Raw genomic sequence first — 24,113 nt, forward strand, 5'->3', positions numbered from 1 at the left:
CATCCATGACACATAGGAGTTCCCCAGTCAGTTAGATCGTTAGTATGTGTGCCCAGACAGACCCTCACCCATTGGCGAGAGGGGGAACGTACCAAATGCATTGTGTGGGATATAGTAGGTCTTTTCCTCCAATTCCATTATTCTTGCTTCAAACTCTTATTCATTCCTCACGTATGGTGGTTGCCATTTCATGGGCCACACAGCACAAATCAGCTTTCTCTCCCAAATGATCATTTAAACAATCTTCATGCACTGTATATAATCGGGTGCAACCTGCAATTCATAAACTTCCCTTCCTTCTTTATTTATCCCTCTATTACAGCACCACACACAACCACATTATAGACCGTGACCACGCTGCTCCAACGAATGTGGGCAGCAGGGAAGAGTGGGGAAAATTGGCCCCAGTCTTGCGTTGGGGAGTGCAACCACCATGAAGAGGCATCCCCAATCGTTGCTTAAAGGTTGCAGGTGTCAGGCAGTAATCCCCCACTCATGTATGACAGACAAACTACTCTCAATGTCCGATCATGTTCACCTTGAACGCCTCTGCTCTGGGCACCACCCACAGCTCTTACACGACAAATACTGCAACCTTTGCCAGGCCATCCCACATACAACAAAACACATTATGTCAGACTGCATGGTCCTGGTTCCACTTAGACAAGATCACATCATCATATATCTCAGGAATCTCTGGACCGCTCCTGACCACTCCGTGATCAGCAATCTCTGTGCCACAGGCCTGTTCGAGCAGAACAGACAACCACATTATAGGACATCACACCACAGACAATCTCATTCAGACAACGAGGGAAAGGACCCAGTTTTCAAATCATTTGGGCAGGGAAGATCACAAAGCGGGACAACCAGTTAAAGCAGTAGCGGCATTGACTCGGGGAGGACTTCACCAAGGGAATGATTGACAGCCGAAGGAGGCGTGACCTGGTCAGTACACCAATGGGAACGTGCTATCGCGGGTCAAAGAGAAAGCCACGACCTTTGCCCCCAGGAAGTCTGGCCTCCCAGTCCACCCCCCCCCCCAAAAAAAGCCCCTGCCCACTCAATCTGCTTTAAAGGTGGAACACCAGACCGTTCACCGCTATTAGAATGCGCTGGTGACCCAAGTGAGAAGCTGCCTGCCTGTTCGTGTCGAGAAGTCACCTGCCAGGACCAATCGTGCTGGAGCTGTACCAAATAGTGCTGGACAGAGAGCGCTGTGACCATTCGAGCATGAGGCAGAGGTGCCAGAGCAGACAAGCCGGAATGGCCCTAGCATGGGTAGATAGCTCCATACTGACATACACTATCTCTCTTGTTCTCAAAGAAACCCTAATTTGTCTACCGAGACTCACAGAGAGTAGCACTTCTGGGCGAGGCCTCTTGACCCTTCTGGGTGAGGCTTTATATATGCACCCCACACCTTTTCCTTTTTAAGCATACATCGCACACATACCTTTGTTTTCTCCCATTCTTTACTTGTTCCAGGATTGGCACACATTCGTCAACATGTGCCACAATGAGTCAAAGATCACATATACGCATTTGCTCTTTTTTTTTCTTTTTGTATACACTGTCAAGGTTTGCATGAGAGCTCTGCCTCTGTCTTCTGCTCTTCCTCTCTAAACTTCATCAGAATGATCCTGACGGCACCATATTGTGTATAACTGGGTAAGATAAAATTGGAGAAGAGGAACAAGTGCAAAGGATAATTTATTTCCTCATGTGTATTTGCCTGCATCGTTTGACGATTGCTTGTAAATAACATGCCACTGATTACATATATTGTTTTTGAAAATAAATGTGCTTGTTGAACTGTTACTCATTTCCTACCTGCTCTCTTCGTCCTTTCCTACATTGGCTCGATTTAGCGTGTGAAGACGAGATAGATGGGAAGTTTTGCCCAATTGATTGGCTCCAAAATTAGCCAGTGCGTACATAGGGTTCTGCTCGGCCATACAAATAAATAGGCGGGTGCACACTGAGGGTAGGAACCCCAATTCACATTGCCAAACAACCGGAAAAGGTAATGAGTTTGTAAAAGAGTGAGGACCCTGGCAGGTTTGGCGTTATCAATCAGCGTCCACAGTTGCTTAGCAAACACGATGGGCCACGGACTTATCGACAGCACGGCGGCCTGTAGGGCCGGAGGTTGGGAAGAGTCCAAGAAGTCCCCCTTGTGTTGAATCCCAAACCCTGCATCTGTACCAATATAGCGGCTACATGAGAGATGGGTAAGACATATCGGATGGTTCATGTTAAAGATATAGAAGATGGTTAATTTCTTTTTCTCCTGTTTAGCATCACTGCTGCCAAAAAAAAAAATTTTGGTGAAATGTCCGACTCCGTGAGTCACAACACGTGTCTGGTTCAAGGTTGTGCTGATGCACATGGTAAAAACAAATAGGTGAAAATGCCATTAATTGTTTGTCAAATTTGTGCCCATTTTCACCACACCGGTTAGGTTAGGTATGGGAGCATGCACTGGAGCAGCACGTCGCTGAGTGCACGTTCCATTAGGATTCCAAGAGCCTTTGTCTGGCCATTCCCCCAGGAAGATGCCTGGCCCATCACTATCTCTGTGAGATGCAGATCAACCTGCTGCAACCATGAGCCATGTGGTCGTCCAGTTGCCCTTCTCCAATAACGAGGCTCCCTCGCTGAGAATCTTGTGAGCAGGATCAGTGTCATGAAAATGAGCCATATGTCCATACAACTGCAGATGATGCTTGCGGACTATACAGGTAACAAATCTCCTTTGAGTCTCTCTCAGCAACCGCGAGTTGGACAAAGTCTGACCAGCGATAGCCAAGGATTCTCCGAAGAGACACCAGTGCCATGCCCTTTTTGCTTCAAGCAAGAGGTCTGAACACCAAATAGGTAATCAACAGGCTTTATGAGGCAAAAGGATAAAGGTGACCAGAAGCATCCCAATGCAAAGGGTTAAAGTAATTCCTTGACCTCAGTACTAGATGACACAGTCTGCCAATTCCAATCACATTTCATCGATGCATTCGGTCATACTTACACACATCAGGGCACACAACATGTCTACCGCAGCATGTGCAACCCCATCATTGTTCCTCTTCAGCGCTTTCACGACCTTTACCCCCAGTCGCTCCCGAAACCTGCGAGATGGACAAACATTAGCAAAGCCAAGAGACATCAAGGAACAGTCAGGCAAGTATCATAGCGATGATGAACAAAACTCATTTCAGTTCCATTAACCAGGTCACTACTACCATTTGTGGTCAAGCAGCTTCAAAAAATATATATATATATATATATATATATATATATATATATATATATATATATATATATATATATATATATATATATATATATATATATATATATATATATATATATATATATATAATGTCTGAACATGGTGCCTGTAGATGGTGCAAGACAGAAACTGTCGTCATGTATACCACTGAGATGCATGGTTTCCGACCAAAGCACCAGAGCAAACGATCAATTTTCGGACAACAACAATGATCCACACAACTAAAGATTTCCCGCATTGAGTCTCCACCTGGGAAGCTGCGTGAAAGCCATGAACCCGGCCTTAGAAGCCACAAGACGACGCAAGGCCTGGAACTGCCCCTGAAGCTCCTTATTGTTCACTGCTTCCTCTCCCTCATGAGCCAGCAGTGCTGATATTGCGCCATTTATCAACTTCTCCTTATTCTCCGCAAAGAAGCTCTGTTGACAGAGAAAAATTCTCCACTTTCTGTGACACTTGGTGTTGTCTTTCCTCAAAGCATAGTCTCAACAAATAGCACATCAATTTAACAAATTTAAAATGTATGTCCCACACTCCCCCCTCCCCTCTCACCCCGAGCCCAAATAAAACACCTTCCAACCCCGAATAACTCACATCCTGCGTCACAGCATGCAGCAGTCCACTGTAAGACACGTTCGCGTTGAACCGAAAAACGGCTTCAGCAAAGTTGCCATCTGCAGGGAGGTGCAATGAAGGGCAAATGGACAAGTGGTCAAAAACTTTAGGGTGGTCAGAGTATGAAGACCAGATCATGAACCATGCTCTATAGGGAGTGTCAGTTCTGCCGAGGCAGTTTCTACGGTTACAATCCTGGACGGGTTGCCACTCCGACATGGGAAGTCAGGGCAGGAATTTGGAATTTGCACATAGTGCTGGCAATAGCTCGCCAACTCTTCGCGAAAGATATTTAAATTAACATACACCAACTATTGCTGACAGAAGGGTAGCCCCGTTAAACTTTCGAGGAACGGCACGTGCACACTGATGAATCTCGCTGCCTGTGAAACACAGGGATCAGTTTATAGCTGGGTGGAGATTCAAACCCAGGCTGGTGAGCTAAGAGGTAAGTGTGCGTACCTCTAAGCCATCCTGCCTGCTTAAAGTATCAAGCAACAAGAAATAAAATGCATAAAGGTTGGTGGAGTGGAGGAGGGAAGATAGGAAAAGGGTGCAAAAAAGTCTCCGATTTGATATTGAAAAGGAATAGCACAGGTGAAGAGAAAACTCGTGCATCACTATATATATATAAAAATGTTTTTTTTTTATTTTTTAAACCATCTGTGCTGAAACAATAAAAGGAGAATCATGGCTGCGTTTCACACGTTGGCCATGGAAAAGCCACGTAATCACATCACACACTTGATGGAAGCTGCCAGGCAGTGGGGGTGGCGGGGGAGGGGTAATGGAAGCAATAACTTTATATGGCATAAATAAGGCAGTTGGACATTATTTTAAGCCACAATTCACATTTCCATTAAATTTCCTCTTCTCCATTTACACTTCCTCAATTCATTTTTGGAAGATGGAACTGAGCTTTTGGGAGCAGAAAGGGCTGGAAATTGCATGTCAAGAGTGAGGCAGTAATAAAAAAAAATCCTCCCATTGGTGGTGGATGACCAAAGAGGAGCAATGACGTGGTCAAAGAAGAGAAAGGTTGGGATTGTCATGGATGGGGAGAATCGAGACAATGCGTCTGGTTTCAAATCACCTCGCTGCAGACCAATCTTAATGTTCATGACATTTCTTGGCAGACACCATGTGTAGCTTGTACAACAAGCAGACAGCTCTGCTGAGTTGTCTTGTGCAATGTGCAAGGATTCATCTGCCGAGGTTGTCTGTTCAATGTCACAAACTGCCAAGCAACAAAGGCTGTGCAAGTTCTATCTCTCCAGTTATTTTCCACCCTTTACTCACCCCATGCCGCTGTATTGGGTGTTGTAGAATGGGGGGGAGGGGGGCTTGCCGAGATTGTTGGGATCAAAATAGCTACCCAACTCAGCAATTTAACACAAATATTTAATTTGACCAATTGGAATCTTGGGCCCTGGCACAGCCAGCATAAGTCCCACATAAACCCTTCTTCACAAGAAAGTTGTGATTTTATAGGACTGACTATGCTTACACAGGAAAAAAATAAATAAATAAAGAGAGAACTTTATGTATAATTCGAGGTGTGTGTGTGTGTGTGTGTGTGTGTGTGTGTGTGTGTGTGTGTGTGTGTGTGTGTGTGTGTGTGTGTGTGTGTGTGTGTGTGTGTGTGTGTGTGTGTGTGTGTCCGCTGTTTCTCGACAACCACTGGTCCGATCTAATTGAAACTTGCCAGGTATATTGCTGGGGACCTGAGTATGTGCGTTTTCAAGGTTTGATATTAATCGGACAAGTGGTTCCCAAGTTACGGCCATTTATTTACCAAACCAATGGCAGGACACGTTGCTGTGTAGGCGTGGCCGTTGGGTAAGAGATCCTCAGCCACGTTCCCAATTACGGGTTACAACGTATGGACTTCTGGATAGTGATGACTTACTGTATTCTAATAATTTCTCGATTTCTTCTGCGCATTTATAGATAAACATAATGCCCCAATCCAGTCGTCATTTAAGAGAGTGAAGGAACGGCCTGTGTGTTTGTTTGAAAGTTATTATTTTTAGTTTTTTTGCACCTACGGCCACGCAAGTACCGGCACGCGAGAGCAAAGGAACGGCCTGTGTGGTTGTTGTTTCTGGCATGAGGTTTGAAAGGTTTTTTTTTTGTTTGTTTTTTGCATGTACGGCCACGCACTAGTCTATAATTCCAACTGTGTGTGTGTGTGTGTGTGTGTGTGTGTGTGTGTGTGTGTGTGTGTGTGTGTGTGTGTGTGTGTGTGTGTGTGTGTGTGTGTGTGTGTGTGTGTGTGTGACGCTGTTTCTCGACAACCACTGGTCCGATCTGAAACTTGCCAGGTATATTGCTGGGACCTGAGTATGTGCCTTTTCCAGGTTTGATATTAATCGGACAAGTGGTTCCAAAGTTATGGCCATTTATTTACCAACCAATGACAGGACACATTGCTGCGTAGGTGTGGCCGTTGGGGAAGAGATCCTCAGTTACCAATGACAGGATACGTTGCTTGGCGTTTTGCACCCACAGTATCTATCTTCTCTCTATAATTCCAGCAATCTGTTTGTTTGCCTTTTCAAGGTTTGAAATTAATCGGACAAGTGGTTCCTAAGTTATGGCCAAGTTAGAGTGCGTTCCCCATTACGGGTTACAACGTATGGACTTCCAGATAGTGATGACTTACTGTAGTCTAATAATTTCTCGATTTCTTATGCGCATTTATCGATAAACATAATGCCCCAATCCAGCCGTCATTTACGAAAGCGAAGGAACGGCCTGTGTGGTTGTTTGAAAGTTTTGTTTTGTTTTTGCACGTATGGCCACGCACGTACGGGTACGCGAGAGCCAAGAAACAGCCTGTGTGGTTGTTGTTTCTGGCACGCAGTTTGAAAGTTTTTTTTTGTTGTTGCACGTACAGGCACGCACTAGTTTATCAAAAGGCCTACGTTGGAGTGGCAACCCGCCCAGCATTCGAATCCGAGCCAAGAAGAACCATCGCTCTGTGGAGAGAATGGACGACGATGACAATGACGACCTGCTTACTTTTCACACCACTAACCCAGGCGACTCAAACAAAAGGCATGAGACATGTACCTTTGTTCAAGTTCTTGTGTATTGTATGCAGCAAGGTGCAGCGTCAATTAATCGTAAAAGTGCAGTCTTAATTATTTATCATAAAGTTATGGTCACGTGGTCTTGGAAGACCATCGCACCCACGGCGGATAAGAGCTGAAAAAGGTCCCCAAATCAGCCGGTTAACTTATGCGGGAATCGGCATCAAGACACAAATGTGGTGAATCTGCTCGACAAGATTGGCCGAGCGAGCCAGTCAAGTGATTTGCTTTGAAAGCTCCAATGCGAACACAATCTGCCCATCTCACAGGTTAGGCCTTAGTTAATTTATAACTTGGTTTACGCAGTTCTTCAGCTAAAATGTAGGGTCGGTAGGTAGAAATATAAATATCATTTAAATTTTTAGAAACTATATATTTTTATGATATTTTTGGGGATGTTCCATGGAAAAGACAAGGGTAGGTGGTGGGGGGGGGACTAAATATAAATCCCAGACCAGGAGGCTCGAAGAAAACATTGAAGATGGAAAATCATTCAAATGCAGGATGCCATTGTTCACTGTATCATCTGATGTGAAAAACAATAAAGAAGGATTAAAACTTGTTTTTACAATATAGTCTGGCATGTTTTTCTTATAGGAACCTGTTGGATCATCAAACAAATGGAAACAAGGCTGAGAAAATTACTGTCCAAGTTGTAGATGTGCACGTGCACACCAGTACATAGTGCTGGATATGATTAAAAAAGTGTCCACTCTGAGTCAACACGCTCAAAACGGTCAATCAGAGCCATAACCAGCTTAGTTTTCAGTGGGCATCTGATCGTACCGTCTCCCCATCCCCATGAGCACATCAAAGGCTGATTTCTGGCTGATTTCTGGTCCGTTGAAGGCTGAATATCAGCATCTCACAGTGAAACTTTGACGTACTTGGCACCAAAATCTTTCAATACGAACAGCGGTGTACAACTTTCAATGGAAACAAAATCGGCACGATCGAGAGTAACGTGCGAATCATCCCTACTGCTGCACTGAATTGATGCAATAGTTTGGCCAGAATATTCGTCGTCAAGATGTTGCGTGAATAAATCACCAATAGTCACTCGAATTTATACCGCTGACATACTTCTTAACAACTCATGGCTCGCAGACTTCCTCTCCTGTCACAGTCACCATGTGGCCCTAAATGGAGTTCTTTCACCCCCTCTTCCTGTCCAGGCTGGAGTTCCTCAAGGTAGCGTTCTGGGCCCTGTTCTTTTTCTGGTTTTCATCAATGATCTCTCCGACTCTCTGGAAAATCCTCTATATCTCTTTTCTGATGACTCCACCCTCTGCCATACCATCGGTCATCCCTCAGACCGGCAAGCAGCAGCTTCTTCGCTCACTGCAGATCTGGATAAAATCACAAACTGGTCCAACACGTGGAACATGTCTTTCAATCCGGACAAATCTCACAATCTCACTATGTCTCCTCGAAAGGACCGTTTAGAAAATCTACCCCATCCACTTTCTCAACAAGCCTCTGGAAGAAGTCCTTTCTTTCAAGCTTCTGGGTCTCACCATCTGCAATGACCTTTCCTGGGAAAACCACATTTCAAACCTCGCCTCCAAAGCCAGTCGCCAATTAGGAATCCTCCGTCGTGCAAAGTCCTTCCTCGGCCCACCTGAGCTCCTGACCACTTACAAAGCTTTTGTCCGCAGCCTGATGGAGTACTGCTCTCCACTCTGGGCTGGTGCTCCTGCCTCCCACCTTTCTCAGCTTCATGCTGTAGAAACCAAGGTATTTCGGATCATTGGCATCTCCCGCAATGAGGCTGAGTCTTTGGGCCTCTCACTCAATCACCGCAGGTTGGTCGGTGGTCTTTCTGTCTTCTACCGTCTCCTCTCCAGCCTCGCCCCCCCCCCCAGCTCTCTCTGTGATTTGTCCCCACATTTCCGCAGGGCGCTCAAGGTCCGCCAACAACCTCCTTCTGGTAAACTACCAAAATCACGAATCGCTGCTCACCTTCATTCTTTCATTCCTCTTTTTTTTCCCACCTTTGGAATAAACTCCCTCACTCTATTCAATCCCATTCTTCCCTCTAGGCCTTCAAAACAGCTGTTCACCACCACCTCTTATCGTCCCCCATCCAAATCCTCGATCTTTTCTACCCCCGATAATCCACCCAAGCCCACCTCCTTCAAATTCCCTGCTTTCCTTCCTGAAAGTTCCTGTAATGTCCATCTTCTATTCCCCATGTTCCCCGTCCCATACCTCTCCCTTCCACAGTTCTCCTAATCTCTGTTCCCCACTGTTTTGTCCTTCCCACTCCCTCCTCTGTCTCATGTCCCCCATAATGTGCATTGTGTGTTAGCTCTCACACAAGCCTCGACAAGGTATACAAAAAAAACAATCACTTTCGCCCCAGAAACAACAGTCAATCAACCACGCTGGCCACTGCTCAGACGCCATGACTGAAGACGACTGCACAGCTCGGTTCAAGGTGACTCGGCATTTTGGCGCGCGCACGAAATTAGATTTTGAAAATAAATGCCGACGTTTATATTTCGGGTTTTGAAACTTTTGCACCTTCGGTGGAAAATGTAGAAATATAAAAGGCTAAAAATGTGTTTTATATTTATATTTCATTTCAGCAAATATACCGTCGGCGGATCCGTAAACCAAGTTATAAAATAACTAAGGCCTTAATTTGCCAATTTACTATGTGCTATGGAGCCTGCTCTCGATGACCAAAAGAGTTCATCAAATGGGGATTTTTTCCAACAAAATGGGGGAGGGGAGAAGAAGAGCACAGCCACACTGCAGCAATCACTGACTACAACAAACGAATAAATAATAACGAGCACAGCATGCCCTCAGGGCTTTGGTGGCTTAGACTATGGTCTTATCTAAATAACTTGGGGGTATACGGGACAGACACACACAGAGAGAGAGAGAGAGAGAGAGAGAGAGAGAGAGAGAGAGAGAGAGAGAGAGAGAGAGAGAGAGAGAGAGAGAGAGAGAGAGAGAGAGAGAGAGAGAGAGAGAGAGAGAGAGAGAGAGAGAGAGAGAGATAGATAGATAGATAGATAGATAGATAGAGAGAGCAGACAGAGAGAGAGCGAGAGCAGACAGAGAGAGAGAGAGAGAGCAGACAGAGAGAAAGGGAAATCTGCTCCACCATGCGAAACTCGTGCATGTGGTGTGAGTCTTTGTTCGGAGCTCGGCATGCCTCCCTACCAATGGACCAGCACTTGTGCCACAAAGCCATACCGCAAACCACAAAACCACGTAGGACCGAGCAGGAATCACGAGCAACAAGGACCAGAAAGGGTAGAAAACAGGCAACTAACCAAACAAACTAACTTAGAAGCACCAATTAACAAAAACGCCGAACATGGTGTACGTGCTTTTATAATCTCTCGAGAGTGAGTTTCGGAACGCCTGCAGCACGTGTTCATTGGCCGAAGCGACTCGTGAGACAATGATCGATTGGCTCGCATGCCAGAGAAATTCTGCACATGCGTGATCTGTTGGTCTTGTACATGCCAGATGTCAATATATGGTCAAGTCTGTCGCATCTCGTCTCGTCTCGCTGAGCCCACGATCATTGGCTATAAACCCAGAAAGAAAGGCTATATCAGGACAGATTACAACAGGGGATGGTTTAAAAGCATAGGGAAGGGAGAAAGGTGGGGCATAGATAAAGACACTTGGAAAGGGGGGGGAACTAGTTGTTTCTAAAAACATGTTCTACAAATTTTATTAGTTATAGGAATTACATCATGCTTACATGTACTATAAAATTACTATTCTAAACCATGCCCCGTTTTACCCCGTAGACCACGTCTATAAACACTATCACAGTAATCACAAGAAAGTAGCAAAGGTGAATGAGCATTTATTAAAGCTATTGTTAAGCATAAAGGTGAAGCAGCTAGACCGCATCAAATTGAAAGCAAATAAAAATAACGACAATGGCACTCTTCACTATCACGATGTCGACTGATAGGCCTCGGCCAACATTATTACATATTCGTACCAAGTTTGATTCCAATCCCTTCAGTTGTTCTCAAGTGTCACATTTTTTATCTGATCAGTTCTTCATCTTTGCATTGTAACATATACTCATGCCAAGTTTGGTCAAAATCCCATCACTGGTTCACAAGTTAGCACAGATGCAGAAATTATACCTCACAGGACCTTCGACCTCTTAACCCCAAAATGGAATCAATTCGTCCTTGTCACACGCGCAATCTGTCCACCAAGTTTCATCTTAATCCATCCATAATCTTGAGATATTGTACTATATATCCTTTTTTGGCCATATCTCTCAATGGTGAAGAATCGCATTAAAAAATTCTCAGATCCGGATCTGGATTCAGATCTTCACCAAAATTAAGTGTTGCTGTCCTTGGCCGGTTAACTACATACACAAAAAACTTTCAGAACGATTACTTGAAAACTGTGGCCAAAAATCGTGTGACAGACAAACAGATGCTACAGACCAAGATACTTGGCAAAAAAAAAATGTTTTCACCGAGTAACAAACCAATGTGTGGACAAAAAGAATTAATGAATAAATAAAATAACAAATATAAAGCCTTTTTAGATGCCCATTTCGATGAAATACCCCACTGAGAGTGATGGGGTGAAAACCCAGACACCGGATGCAACTGGAAGTGGAATAGCGAAATTTAAATAAAATAAAAAAAAATAGAAGGGCACTCGGTGAAGCGCACACTTCCGCCACGTAATGCCTGATCCACGACAACATATCAGGCCCAATACATTTTTGAAATATCATGCTATACAGTACTACATCATTTTTTGGCGAAGAATCATTAAAAAAAAAAAAAATTCTCGTATCCAGATCTTCACCAAAATCAATCGTCCTTGTCACACACACACCCAACCTGTCCACCACGTTTCATCAGAATCCATCCACAACTTTTTGAGATATCGCGAATATATATAGTTTGGCCCTCTCAATGGTGAAGAATCACTTTTAAAATTCTAGTCGTCAGATCTTCACCAAAGTCGAATCAGTTTGCCCTAATCACACACCCAACCTGCCCACCACAGTTCATCTGGATCCGTCCACAACTTTTTGAGATATCCTGCACACAAACAGACAGACAGGAGTGAAAACAATCTGCTTCCAACCTTGATGGTGGAGGTTTAAAAAAACAAAAACAAATCCCTACTGGGTGGAGAAGCGAGGAAACGCAGATGAAGACTTTCCACTTCTTCTTCGACTGAACATCCAAGGAGGCCCCATCTCTGTCCACGATCTGTCGCTTGCATCTTGACAGACACGTCCCCGTTCCCAGAGGCCCGAACTCCATCCAAAACGCTCGCAAGCAGAGAGTCTCTGCCAAACATAGACGTTTCTGCTCACAATGATCTCTACTCCCAAACTTTAACAAAGTAGCAAGGAAGACATGGTCAATACCAATCCTTTCAAACACCAAATACCTGTCAGTGGATGTGTAGCTGAGGACCTGACCTTTCACATACTCGATGGTGAAATGCTGGGGATTGTCCACATCACAAACCAGTGCAAACACCTGTGGGGGGAGGCAATCACAGTCATGGAAACTTCCTCATGGCCACGAACAGGAGAAATAATTTTACGAACCATATCAGAAGAGGTCATGGTAAACATATTAGGAAACATGGTTTAGCACCCACACGTCCACAATAATAAAAGATAATGTGAACGTGCAAAGAAATGCAGAATGGTGGGGTGGGCGAGGGTGGAATAAAAAAAGTAATTAAAATAAAATAAATAAATTTTAAAAACAAAAAACTTTTTCACAACAGACTCGTCCTTAACCACACGAGCAATTGGAATAATCTGCAGACCAGTGGGTCAGGTACCCAATCCCAGTGACACCTCAGCCAGGGGCTTCAGAGTCACAATGTTGTACGTCTCAAAATCTCGTTCCACTAAGCACGTCTCTGTCAACGCCAAGATTCTCAAAGAAGGCTCCTGCAACACAATTCCAAGCATGAAAACTGGATTATGGAGAGAAGGTAAGTTACAAGTGCATGGAGTAAAGATCTAAGTGGTCTCCACACTCATACAAGCCCAATAACCCCTCCACCGCCTTCCCCCCAAAAAAATAAAAACAAAACTCACAGGGTGCCTTGGAGAAAGTTTATGCACACGGAACTCTGCCAAGGATGTAAGGGCCTCATCAGAGCTAAACTTCCCAAACCGCTGCAGCTGGCACTGGTCTTGTGTAAGAGGGTCCTTACGAAGGCGCAATATCACACCAGCATAGTTGCCTGCATGCTCTATGGCACTCTGCAGCAGTTCATCTCGATGCTCGCAAGCAAACACATGCTGGAGAATGGTGCAGAAGTAACAATGCTGAACACATTTGGAAACCAATGGAAATTGCATTTGGCACACGCACACTTTTTTGAAACAGTCTTCATATTAAACAACTTAGAAATAAATAGATGGCAGGGCATGACCACGTTAGCAAAGTAAAGATTACCAAGCGTCCAAATCCACTGGTTATGATGGCGAAGCCACCCGACCAGTTGGAGATTTCTGCAAAGCCCTCAATTTCACGGTAATCATACGAGCACAGACGACGTTGCGTGCTGGGATCGTGCTGATCAATTCCACCTGGGGTGACCTCCAGGAGGGACGAAGAGCGCCGTTCACTCCAGTGCTGTTTAGCACACGAGTAACGCTGTACAAGAACAGGAGCAACACCATTTGGACAAAATCCATCGTGTTGCACTGTATGAAACTCCAAGCATGATTCAGAAGCAGATCACGAGTGCAAGACCTTGGTCATAAAATAATTTTGTTGCAACAGATATATTCTTATAGAGTGGTTGTTGTATCAATCCCCCACCGAAAGGAAAATCGAAGCACCACCAAGTATTCAGGGTGTGCAAGCATGATATCAAGTTAAAAAATACATATTCTACTTTTCAGCTCATAGCATTTGACTTGCAGTTCCCCTTTGATCAATGACCACTCATCCAGTGACAAAGCACTTAAAATAGACATGATGGAGAATGTTTACTTCATTCCTCTGCAAAGGGTCTTAATTTTTTTAAATAATAATAATAATAATAATAATAATAATAAAATCAGCATTCACTCGACTGTTCAAGAGGTGAAATATGTCGATTACCAACATGATTGTCCACAAAGTGCCATTAATTATTATGAAATTTCTTGGAACCAGTGATCATTATAAACAGGACCACTGTAACAAGCCAGAAGCAAAGGAAACTAGAACGAGCATATTGCAGATCCTTGCCAGGACTTGGTTTGGGTGGTTTTATAGTTCTTGCTAGTATAAAAGCCCATCAAAAATGATGGGCTGGAATTATTTTATTCAAAATATTCAAGGACACTGGAAGATCTGCATAAGATGGTTCGCAGCAAGAAGCGTTACGTTAAAACACTACATGTACAAATGTGACCATATTTTATCTTCTGGGTCGTTTCATTTTGACGGTACAACCTCTTGAGCGCACCAAAGTCTGAAGCATCGGTCTCGTGTCAGGTGTGCTTACATCTTTGACATCCTACATATGTAAATGAACACTCGTTTTACTCTGCTCATGTTAAACATCATGTGCAGTGAATTTAACCTCCCTACACCTTGCATTTATTGTTATTTTTTTTAAACGCTTCTGTGCATTGCCCTCAAGGCCCGATTGCAAGTCACGTCTACATTTCCAATAAGAGACATAATTGCTCTTTCATGAAAAATGTTTTTCAAGTTTGTTTTTTTTGTCCTGAAAAAATAGACCGCAGTGAACACACAGTCGTGATAAAAGATTGGCCTTTAAAAGCATTCTTAAATCATCCTTATGAAGGGGGACAGACAAATACACAAATATACACATTGTTTTATATAGGTAGATTTTATTGACAAACCCAAATTCTAATTGTACAGGACATGCTTTAAAGCCATAGTTGAATTCTCATTGAAAACACTTTTGAGATCCTCGGTTGAAAAAAAAAAAAGAAAAACATTTAAAAATCGTGGTCTACGTTGGTACATTCTATGTGGATAAACCGGCCGACAAAGACAGATAGACCGACAAAGAGACAGAGACAACCAGATAGACGAGATCCAAATGCAATACCCTCTCTTTTGGGGAGGAGAATTATAATTAAACACGTTCAAGTCATGCATAACACATTAGCGACAAAAATGGCAATAATACTTGGAGGTTTCACTTACCCGTCCAATGATTTTTCCTTCTGCAAAGTCGGTGCGGTATCGCTGTAGAAAAAAAATAATAATAATAAAGACAAAATGTTTACACTCAAGAATAATATTAATCAGCATTTTATGCTTCCTTAGATAGTACAAGTGGTTTGCACAAAGAATGGAATAGCTTACTATGAATAGGTGAAAAATCATTAACCTCTAATGCAGTGGTCCCCAACCTTTTGATCCCACGGACCACATTCACTACTCCCAAGGATGTTGGGAGCCAGAAAAAAATTGATGCATTTTATTGAGTTTTATTGATTTGATTCCTACCGGCGGTAAGCGGCAGTGGCCGGCAGCGGCATTGTGTAAGGATTTTCAGGTCACGGCGCCGGCCGGCAGTGGCATTGTGTAAACCCCTTTAAAATTGCTACATGGAAATGTGTTTTGATTGGAAAGTCCTCGCGGGCCGCAGCATAGGGCTCTGTGGGCCGCATGCGGCCCACAGGTTGGGGACCAATGCTCTAATGTGTTGGAGGGGGAAGAAGGGGATGGAACACGAGAGGGCTTTGCAAATCTGCACTGTGGAAGGCAGGAGTAGTCAAAAGGTTTCTTAAAGGACTCCAAAGAAGACATATAACCAAAAATGGGTTTAAATAAAATTTTTGCTGAAAAAATAAACTTTAAAAAGTGTTTGTTGCTGTTTCTCATGACTGCACAGAAGAGGTGCAGAGACACAAAGCATGAAGTGAAATCATATTACATAAGTGAGTCAGGTGAAGATCATGGGAGTGTGCTTTTTCTGGATTTCAGGAACAGAGTGGTTCACAGCTTTAGGTGCTTCAATGTTAACTCACATCACATGATCAATCAAATATACATATCCATCTTGACAATCCAAAACAGTGGAGGATTGACAGGGACTCTGCAATTGACAATGACAGGGCCACTCCATCAAGTGGTTACGCAGTGAAAGATGAAGCAAAAGAATAATGTATATTAAAGGAGAAAAATGTGATAAAGATGAATTGTAACAACAACAACAACAACAACAAAGGCAATCCATAAATTATGGCCACTACATGTAGATGTTTAAGGGAAGGTAGAGGAGCAGTGTCAACGAACAGCAAATGAGTCATTTCCACATCCCCCATCATACCAAGGCCTCAGTCAGCAACTCTGTACGATGTTCCGTTGAAAACTTCAGCGTTTCAGATTTCTTTCCACCACCTTTGCGGAATGTGAGGTTAAACTCTGATCCTTGACCCTTTCCTGCTGGACTTATGCTGCAAATGTCTGAATATGGCCACTGTGGGTGGGGTGAAGGGATTTTAAAGGACATTTGGCACTCCTTATACTGATGCAAGGCACAAAGTGTAACCCCCTACTCCAACCATATTTAAAACATAAATAAATAAATAAATAAATACCCTGTTCTGATTACTGTGTCCAGTATCCTGAACATATGCACCAGATGGCTCTCTGGTTGATGGTATTGTAGATATTTCAAATGAAACATGTTTAGCAAATAACTAAGAAAATAAACAAACAAAAAAAATGTAAGTAGACCCATGAGGGGGGATCTATTGACCCACTTACTCCACAACAGCAGCCAAATAAAGTAAAACTTGCAAGGCGAGGGACTGTCAAGCTTTTTCTAAGCGTTTTCAATTACATTTTCACCTTCAATTTTGTCGCTCTTTTTGCAGTGATCCCATGCTGATGTAACAGCCTTTAACACATACAGGACATGCCGCATTACCTCCGCCACTGAAGGTGAACGGACGTTATGTATCCATCCCCGTTTGTGTCTGTCTCAGCAGAATATCTCAAAATGTTATGGACAGATTCAGACAAAACTTGGACAGGTTTGGTGTGTGACAAGGATGCATTGCTTAGTGAAGATCCGAATTTGGATAAAAGACTATTTTTAATTTTAAAAAGGGATTCTTCATAATTGAAAGAGCCAAAAATTATATATATATATAAAAAAAAAAATATTTCAAAAGGTTGTGGATGAGTCATGATAAAACTAGCTGGATGAATTGGTGAGGTGACCAGAGCAAGCAGATTAGATTTTGGTTAAGCTCCGGATGCAGATCCAGCCTATCCGTGGAATACCAAACAAACTGTTCAGGTCGGTGGAGGTATGTGCACTACCGAGTGCGGTTCTGGTTTTTCATGAATCAGTGAGCGGAGGAAAGTTTAATTGCTCACCCAATCGACAAATGTTCCTGGCAAAGATTTCTGTACTGTGTATTAAATTAACAATTCCCCAATTTATTTAAGAAAATATCACACTTTGCAAAAATATTATTTTATTGCATTTTTGCAGTTCAATCCTAAAATATAAACAAGTCGATTTTGAGAGCAGGTCGAAGTCCAGACTTCCGCCGAAGAAATTTTTAGTTTTTTTTTTTTTTTTAAATCGAAGAGAACAGCAAACAGGCAATCCATGACAATGGGATACTCAAATGAATGAAGACTAATTTCTAGATCTCTGAATGGATCTTATCAACTGAAGGTTGATGACTGTTGATAAAAATGTCATGGTGAAGATCGTGTGGATGACGTTCTGAGCATTAGCGCTTCAGAGCAATAGCACAGTTCCTTTTGCACCTATAAAGGGGAAACTATAGCCTGCTGTTGAGCATTAGCGCTTCAGAGCAAGAGCACAGTTCCTTTTGCACCGATAAAGGGGAAACCAAGCCTGGTGTTGGCTTCACAGTTAAGGTGGATGGCTTAAGATCCAAGGGTTTTAATTCAACAGCACGACAGTGGCTTGAACTCAACACCAGGTGGGTTCGACTCATTTTGCCAACCTTGGAAGGATGATAGACCAAGTACCAGCGGCATAACCACGCACCCAGAAAAACGATGCAGCCAAGCAGCTATAAGGCTGCATACGAATAAATAGATATAAAAAATAAATAAATAAAGGGAAACTCAAAATGTCACCACAACTCATTTCCCTTCGCAGGTATCAAGGTACTCATGGGTTTTCAGTTCATAAAACCCATAAATTATACAACAGACAAACTTATGAAACATACTAAACTTTCTTAATTAAAATAAATCAAAAATCTGTGCCGATTGTCAGACTATATTCATCATTTGTAAAGTACAGTAGCTGCAATATCACAAGGGTCCACCTAAAGGGTGATGCGATTCAGAACATAGGTGCACGGCGGGTACCTGGTTGGTGACCTCGAGCGTGTTCGGGTTGTACGTGGCAATACCCTGGTTCCCCACAGAAAACACACGTTTGTACCTGGTCAGAGAAACAGCAAACGACAAATTGCAACACAATGGTGGACATAGGTACATCGATGAGAAATAATTAACCAAATATGACGGGTACACAAGGAAAATAAGCAACTGGAGAAAGAGCAGCAAACAATCACGATCAATGCAATGATGAAAAACCCACACGGATTGTATTTTTGTCAGGCTCAACCTCATACAAAACTTTGTGATCATAACTCTTAAGTCATAATCTTCTTTGCTCTCCATCCCGGAAATATAACCCTGCCGAGGAAAGGATTCATTTTTTAAAACCATTGCCTTCAGGAAGAATAAATTATTTAAACATAAATCAATGGAAGCTCCATGGCTTTCACAAGCGCTCCTGCCATTTCCACCCATGGAGTCACAGTGCAACGCAATTACCATGAAAGAACAGGCGGTCTCAAAAAATGATTTAAAATAAGAAACAATGACACTCATATTTCTAAAGGACGAGCCGATTGCGCAAAAGAAACAAGGAAACACTCACTTTCCTCTCCACGAGTGTTTGGTGGTAAAGTAACTCGCCATGTCCTTGTTGTCCTTTAGTGTACTCATGTCGGAGTAACGTCTACGGGACATCATAGGACACAACAATTGGCAATTCCGATCGGTACAAGCAGATGCTAACTTGTATGATGAGACTTCAACTGAACAGTAACAGTGATGTGAGACCGTCATATCCAGGAATAAACCCTGATAACAGTGAAACTTAGTTACCTAAAATTATCATCCAAATATGTATGGGAATAGGAAATGTAAAGCACACAATAGTTGTAAAATGAATACATAAATAAATATATTTAACCACTCAAAATAACAATAATCCACTGGGTTGGGGTGGGGGTGGGGGGGGGTTAGGCCCCAACAGGTTGTTTTATAGGTCAAAATTGGAGATGACAAGAGATGGTGATGCGCCGCTCGTTTCCTTGAGGTCCTGGAGGGAAGAAAGAGAGATCGAACAGTCTCTGGAAGGTGGTTCCATAGATGTGAGAAGCGAGGAACAAAAGTTGAGGTGTAGTCAGCATGGGTTCAGGAAGTTTAACCAGAAGAACACCTGCATCACAGAGATGCTGAGGAGGGTCAGAGGACTGAGAAAGCAGAGGGAGCAATGTTGGAGAATAGATGGGAGAAAACCGAGAAACCACCGACATGCCGACGATGCGATGTCAAAGTAAGAGACTTTGTGGTTCGGTCTCATCATAGGAGATTTCAACATATAATTTGAGAGCTTTGCATTCAATAGAATCCAGGAGAGACGGATGTGATGATGGGGCACCGGCCTATAGCGAAGAGCAGTACTCCATTGAGTTACGGACCAAGGCCTTGTGGACTGGGAGTCACATCGTTTTAACAAGGAAAGGGTTGGATCGATGGAGCTGTGAAAATAAAAAAAACTGCTTCAAACAAAGGGAATCTCCACTTCTCTCAGGAATGCAACTGTCAAACCAGATGTGCAGTCTGCCGCCGGCTTTGGAGACATGCTTTGCTACATGGTCGAGGTTTTAACGAATTTAAGAAAATTCAGGACAGCTGCAAGTTTTTTTTTGTTTGTTTGTTTTTTTTTAACCACCTCTCCTCTCTCTCACGATCCTACAACCTCCCCCAGCTCTTCAGTGTTATTCCAGCAATCCTCAAAATCCAGGCCGACCTGCACTCCTCCGTCCCTCTTCACTACCGCATGTAGAACAGCCTTCCTAAAGTTATGCAGGACTTCCTAATGTCCCCCCTAAAGCTTCAAGCAAGCGGTACACCACCACCTCATGTCAACATCCCATCCTTACACGTTATCTTTTCTACACCCATTAACCCTTCCCAACACTTGCTCAACACAAGCAGTTTCCTTCCGTACCCTATCCCCTTTTAACTTTTTTATTTTACCCTCAATCACCATTCTCAAAGAGCTTTCATGAGCCTCAATCGTCTACAGAAAAAGAAAAAAAAAACAGGAAAAACATAAAGGAAACTTCTCGTCGGTGGAAAAGGTTTTGCAATCAAACTGTCCAATGAGTTCAGCATGTTGCAAGTTCCTGCTGATGGATTTATGAAGAATTTGAATCTGATGATTTATTATTTTTTTATTTTTTACAAACGCTGTTTGCGTGGAAGACAAATCATGTACAAAAAGCCCATCAATAATGTATAGTAAGCAGCATATCCAAACCACAACCAATTACATCACCTATTTGATCCCAAATGGATGTGGGTGAACAAGTGGAGACTGTTCGCTTGGAGAGAAATCAAACTATGTGAAACTTTAAAAAAAAAAATTTTAAATACATGCACAAAGCTGCCCTCACGAAAAGGTGGGGCCGGGAACATGGCCAACAGCAGGAGTTCTTGGGCCATGGGCCGCTCCCAGCCCGGGACATCCTGTTTAAATTAAAAAAAAAAAAAATAACCGTTTCAAATGAAGGGAATTGCCAGATCTCTCACTCATGCAACTGTCAATCACCGACACCCTGAGCAAATTACACACTCCTGCTCTGACCGCGTGCTGGGAAAGGCAATGGCAAACCACCCAGCGCAACCATTGCCAATAAACAGACAGCACCGCCATGCTGTACAAGGAAGAACGAGGTGCAGCAAGTGCATCGAATCTCATCAAAAGCAAAAGGTGTCAGCAGCAGGTTCCTTCAGGTGTCTGAAGCAACATCGAGGGGAAATACCGAGTTGCAAGCACGAAACATCATCACAAACATCGAGGGGAAACACCGAGTCACAGGCACGAAACGTCATCACAAGCATCGAGGGGAAACACCGAGTCACAGGCACAAAACGTCATCAAGTCAGCACAAACATCGAGGGGAAACACCGAGTCGCAGGCACGAAACGTCATCACAAAGATCGAGGGGAAACACCGAGTCGCAGGCACGAAACGTCATTACAAACATCGAGGGGAAACACCGAGTCGCAGGCACGAAACGTCATCACAAGCATCGAAGGGAAACACAGAGTCACAGGCACAAAACGTCATCACAAACATCGAGGGGAAACACCGAGTCACAGGCACGAAACGTCATCACAAGCATCGAGGGGAAATACCGAGTCGCAGGCACGAAACGTCATTACAAACATCGAGTCGCAGGCACGAAACGTCATCACAAACATCAAGGGGAAACACCGAGTCACAGGCACGAAACGTCATCACAAGCATCGAGGGGAAACACCGAGTCACAGGCACGAAACGTCATCACGTCAGCACAAACATCGAGGGGAAACACCGAGTCGCAGGCACGAAACGTCATCACAAAGATCGAGGGGAAACACCGAGTCGCAGGCACGAAACGTCATCACAAGCATCGAAGGGAAACACAGAGTCACAGGCACGAAACGTCATTACAAACATCGAGTCGCAGGCACAAAACGTCATCACAAACATCGAGGGGAAACACCGAGTCGCAGGCACGAAACGTCATCACGTCAGCACAAACATCGACGGGAAACACCGAGTCGCAGGCACGAAACGTCATCACAAACATCGAGGGGAAACACAGAGTCACAGGCACGAAATGTCATCATGTTAGCACAAACACCGAGTCGCAGGCACGAAACGTCATCACGTCAGCACAAACATCGGGGGGAAATACCGAGTCGCAGGCACGAAACGTCATCACAAACATCGAAGGGAAACAGAGTTGCAGGCACGAAACGTCATTACAAACATCGAGGGGAAACACAGAGTCGCAGGCATGAATAGTCATCACAAACATCGAAGGGAAACAGAGTTGCAGGCACGAAACGTCATTACAAACATCGAGGGGAAACACAGAGTCGCAGGCACGAATAGTCATCACAAACATCGAAGGGAAACAGAGTTGCAGGCACGAAACGTCATTACAAACATCGAGGGGAAACACAGAGTCGCAGGCACGAAACGTCATCACGTCAGCACAAACAGAGGGGAAACACCGAGTCGCAGGCACGAAACGTCATCACATCAGCACAAACATCGGGGGGAAATACCGAGTCGCAGGCACGAAATGTCATCACAAACATCGAAGGGAAACAGAGTTGCAGGCACGAAACGTCATTACAAACATCGAGGGGAAACACAGAGTCGCAGGCACGAAACGTCTTCACAAACATCGAGGGGAAACACCGAGTCGCAGGCACGAAACGTCATTACAAACATCGAGGGGAAACACCGAGTCGCAGGCACGAAATGTCATCACAAACATCGAAGGGAAACAGAGTTGCAGGCACGAAACGTCATTACAAACATCGAGGGGAAACACAGAGTCGCAGGCACGAATAGTCATCACAAACATCGAAGGGAAACAGAGTTGCAGGCACGAAACGTCATTACAAACATCGAGGGGAAACACAGAGTCGCAGGCACGAAACGTCATCACGTCAGCACAAACATCGAGGGGAAACACCGAGCCGCAGGCACGAAATGTCATCACGTCAGCACAAACAGAGGGGAAACACCGAGTCGCAGGCACGAAACGTCATCACGTCAGCACAAACAGAGGGGAAACACCGAGTCGCAGGCACGAAACGTCATCACATCAGCACAAACACAGAGTCGCAGGCACAAAACGTCATCACAAACATCGAGGGGAAAGACCGAGTCGCAGGCACGAAACGTCTTCACAAACATCGAGGGGAAACACAGAGTCGCAGGCACGAAATGTCATCACAAACATCGAAGGGAAACAGAGTTGCAGGCACGAAACGTCATTACAAACATCGAGGGGAAACACAGAGTCGCAGGCACGAATAGTCATCACAAACATCGAAGGGAAACAGAGTTGCAGGCACGAAACGTCATTACAAACATCGAGGGGAAACACAGAGTCGCAGGCACGAATAGTCATCACAAACATCGAAGGGAAACAGAGTTGCAGGCACGAAACGTCATTACAAACATCGAGGGGAAACACAGAGTCGCAGGCACGAAACGTCATCACGTCAGCACAAACATCGAGGGGAAACACCGAGCCGCAGGCACGAAACGTCATCACGTCAGCACAAACAGAGGGGAAACACCGAGTCGCAGGCACGAAACGTCATCACATCAGCACAAACACAGAGTCGCAGGCACAAAACGTCATCACAAACATCGAGGGGAAAGACCGAGTCGCAGGCACGAAACGTCTTCACAAACATCGAGGGGAAACACCGAGTCGCAGGCACGAAACGTCATTACAAACATCGAGGGGAAACACCGAGTCGCAGGCACGAAACGTCATCACAAGCATCGAAGGGAAACACAGAGTCACAGGCACGAAACGTCATTACAAACATCGAGTCGCAGGCACAAAACGTCATCACAAACATCGAGGGGAAACACCGAGTCGCAGGCACGAAACGTCATCACGTCAGCACAAACATCGAGAGGAAATACCAAGTCGCAGGCACGAAACGTCATCACGTCAGCACAAACACCGAGTCGCAGGCACGAAACGTCATCACAAACATCGAGGGGAAATACCGAGTCGCAGGCACGAAACGTCATAACAAACATCGAGGGGAAACACCGAGTCGCAGGCACGAAACGTCATCACAAACATCGAGGGGAAATACCGAGTCGCAGGCACGAAACGTCATAACAAACATCGAGGGGAAACACCGAGTCGCAGGCACGAAACGTCATCACAAACATCGAGGGGAAATACCGAGTCGCAGGCACGAAACGTCATAACAAACATCGAGGGGAAATACCGAGTCGCAGGCACGAAA

The 24,113-nt window shown here is 44.2% G+C and overlaps 1 protein-coding gene across 8 annotated transcripts in view; it reads right to left on the reverse strand.

The window, feature by feature from the left end:
- The window catches only part of DNAJC13 (DnaJ heat shock protein family (Hsp40) member C13), a 92,924-nt gene that overhangs the window by 68,271 nt on the left and 540 nt on the right, over window positions 1-24,113 (reverse strand). For 7 of the 8 annotated variants that reach the window (XR_015057391.1, XM_085877971.1, XM_085877972.1 and 4 more), the window contains exons 2-13: window positions 18,916-18,996; window positions 18,336-18,411; window positions 16,300-16,449; window positions 15,168-15,209; window positions 13,449-13,649; window positions 13,085-13,291; window positions 12,839-12,934; window positions 12,418-12,509; window positions 12,147-12,313; window positions 3,887-3,966; window positions 3,542-3,711; window positions 3,029-3,128 (exon numbers count right to left, since the gene is read on the reverse strand). Coding sequence is in view for 7 of the 8 variants with exons in the window: in XM_085877970.1 (XP_085734096.1) it covers window positions 3,029-3,128; window positions 3,542-3,711; window positions 3,887-3,966; window positions 12,147-12,313; window positions 12,418-12,509; window positions 12,839-12,934; window positions 13,085-13,291; window positions 13,449-13,649; window positions 15,168-15,209; window positions 16,300-16,449; window positions 18,336-18,411; window positions 18,916-18,996 (1,462 nt within the window). In the remaining variant the exon portion in view is untranslated. Of the gene's footprint in view, window positions 1-3,028; window positions 3,129-3,541; window positions 3,712-3,886; window positions 3,967-12,146; window positions 12,314-12,417; window positions 12,510-12,836; window positions 12,935-13,084; window positions 13,292-13,448; window positions 13,650-15,167; window positions 15,210-16,299; window positions 16,450-18,335; window positions 18,412-18,915; window positions 18,997-24,113 lie in introns of those variants that run through there. The other variant, XM_085877976.1, reaches the window with a different exon arrangement.

This window comes from Eptatretus burgeri, chromosome 4 (assembly GCF_056783735.1).
Source record: "Eptatretus burgeri isolate ZD-2024b chromosome 4, Ebu_testis_v1, whole genome shotgun sequence".
NCBI classification, from domain to species: Eukaryota; Metazoa; Chordata; class Myxini; order Myxiniformes; family Myxinidae; genus Eptatretus; species Eptatretus burgeri.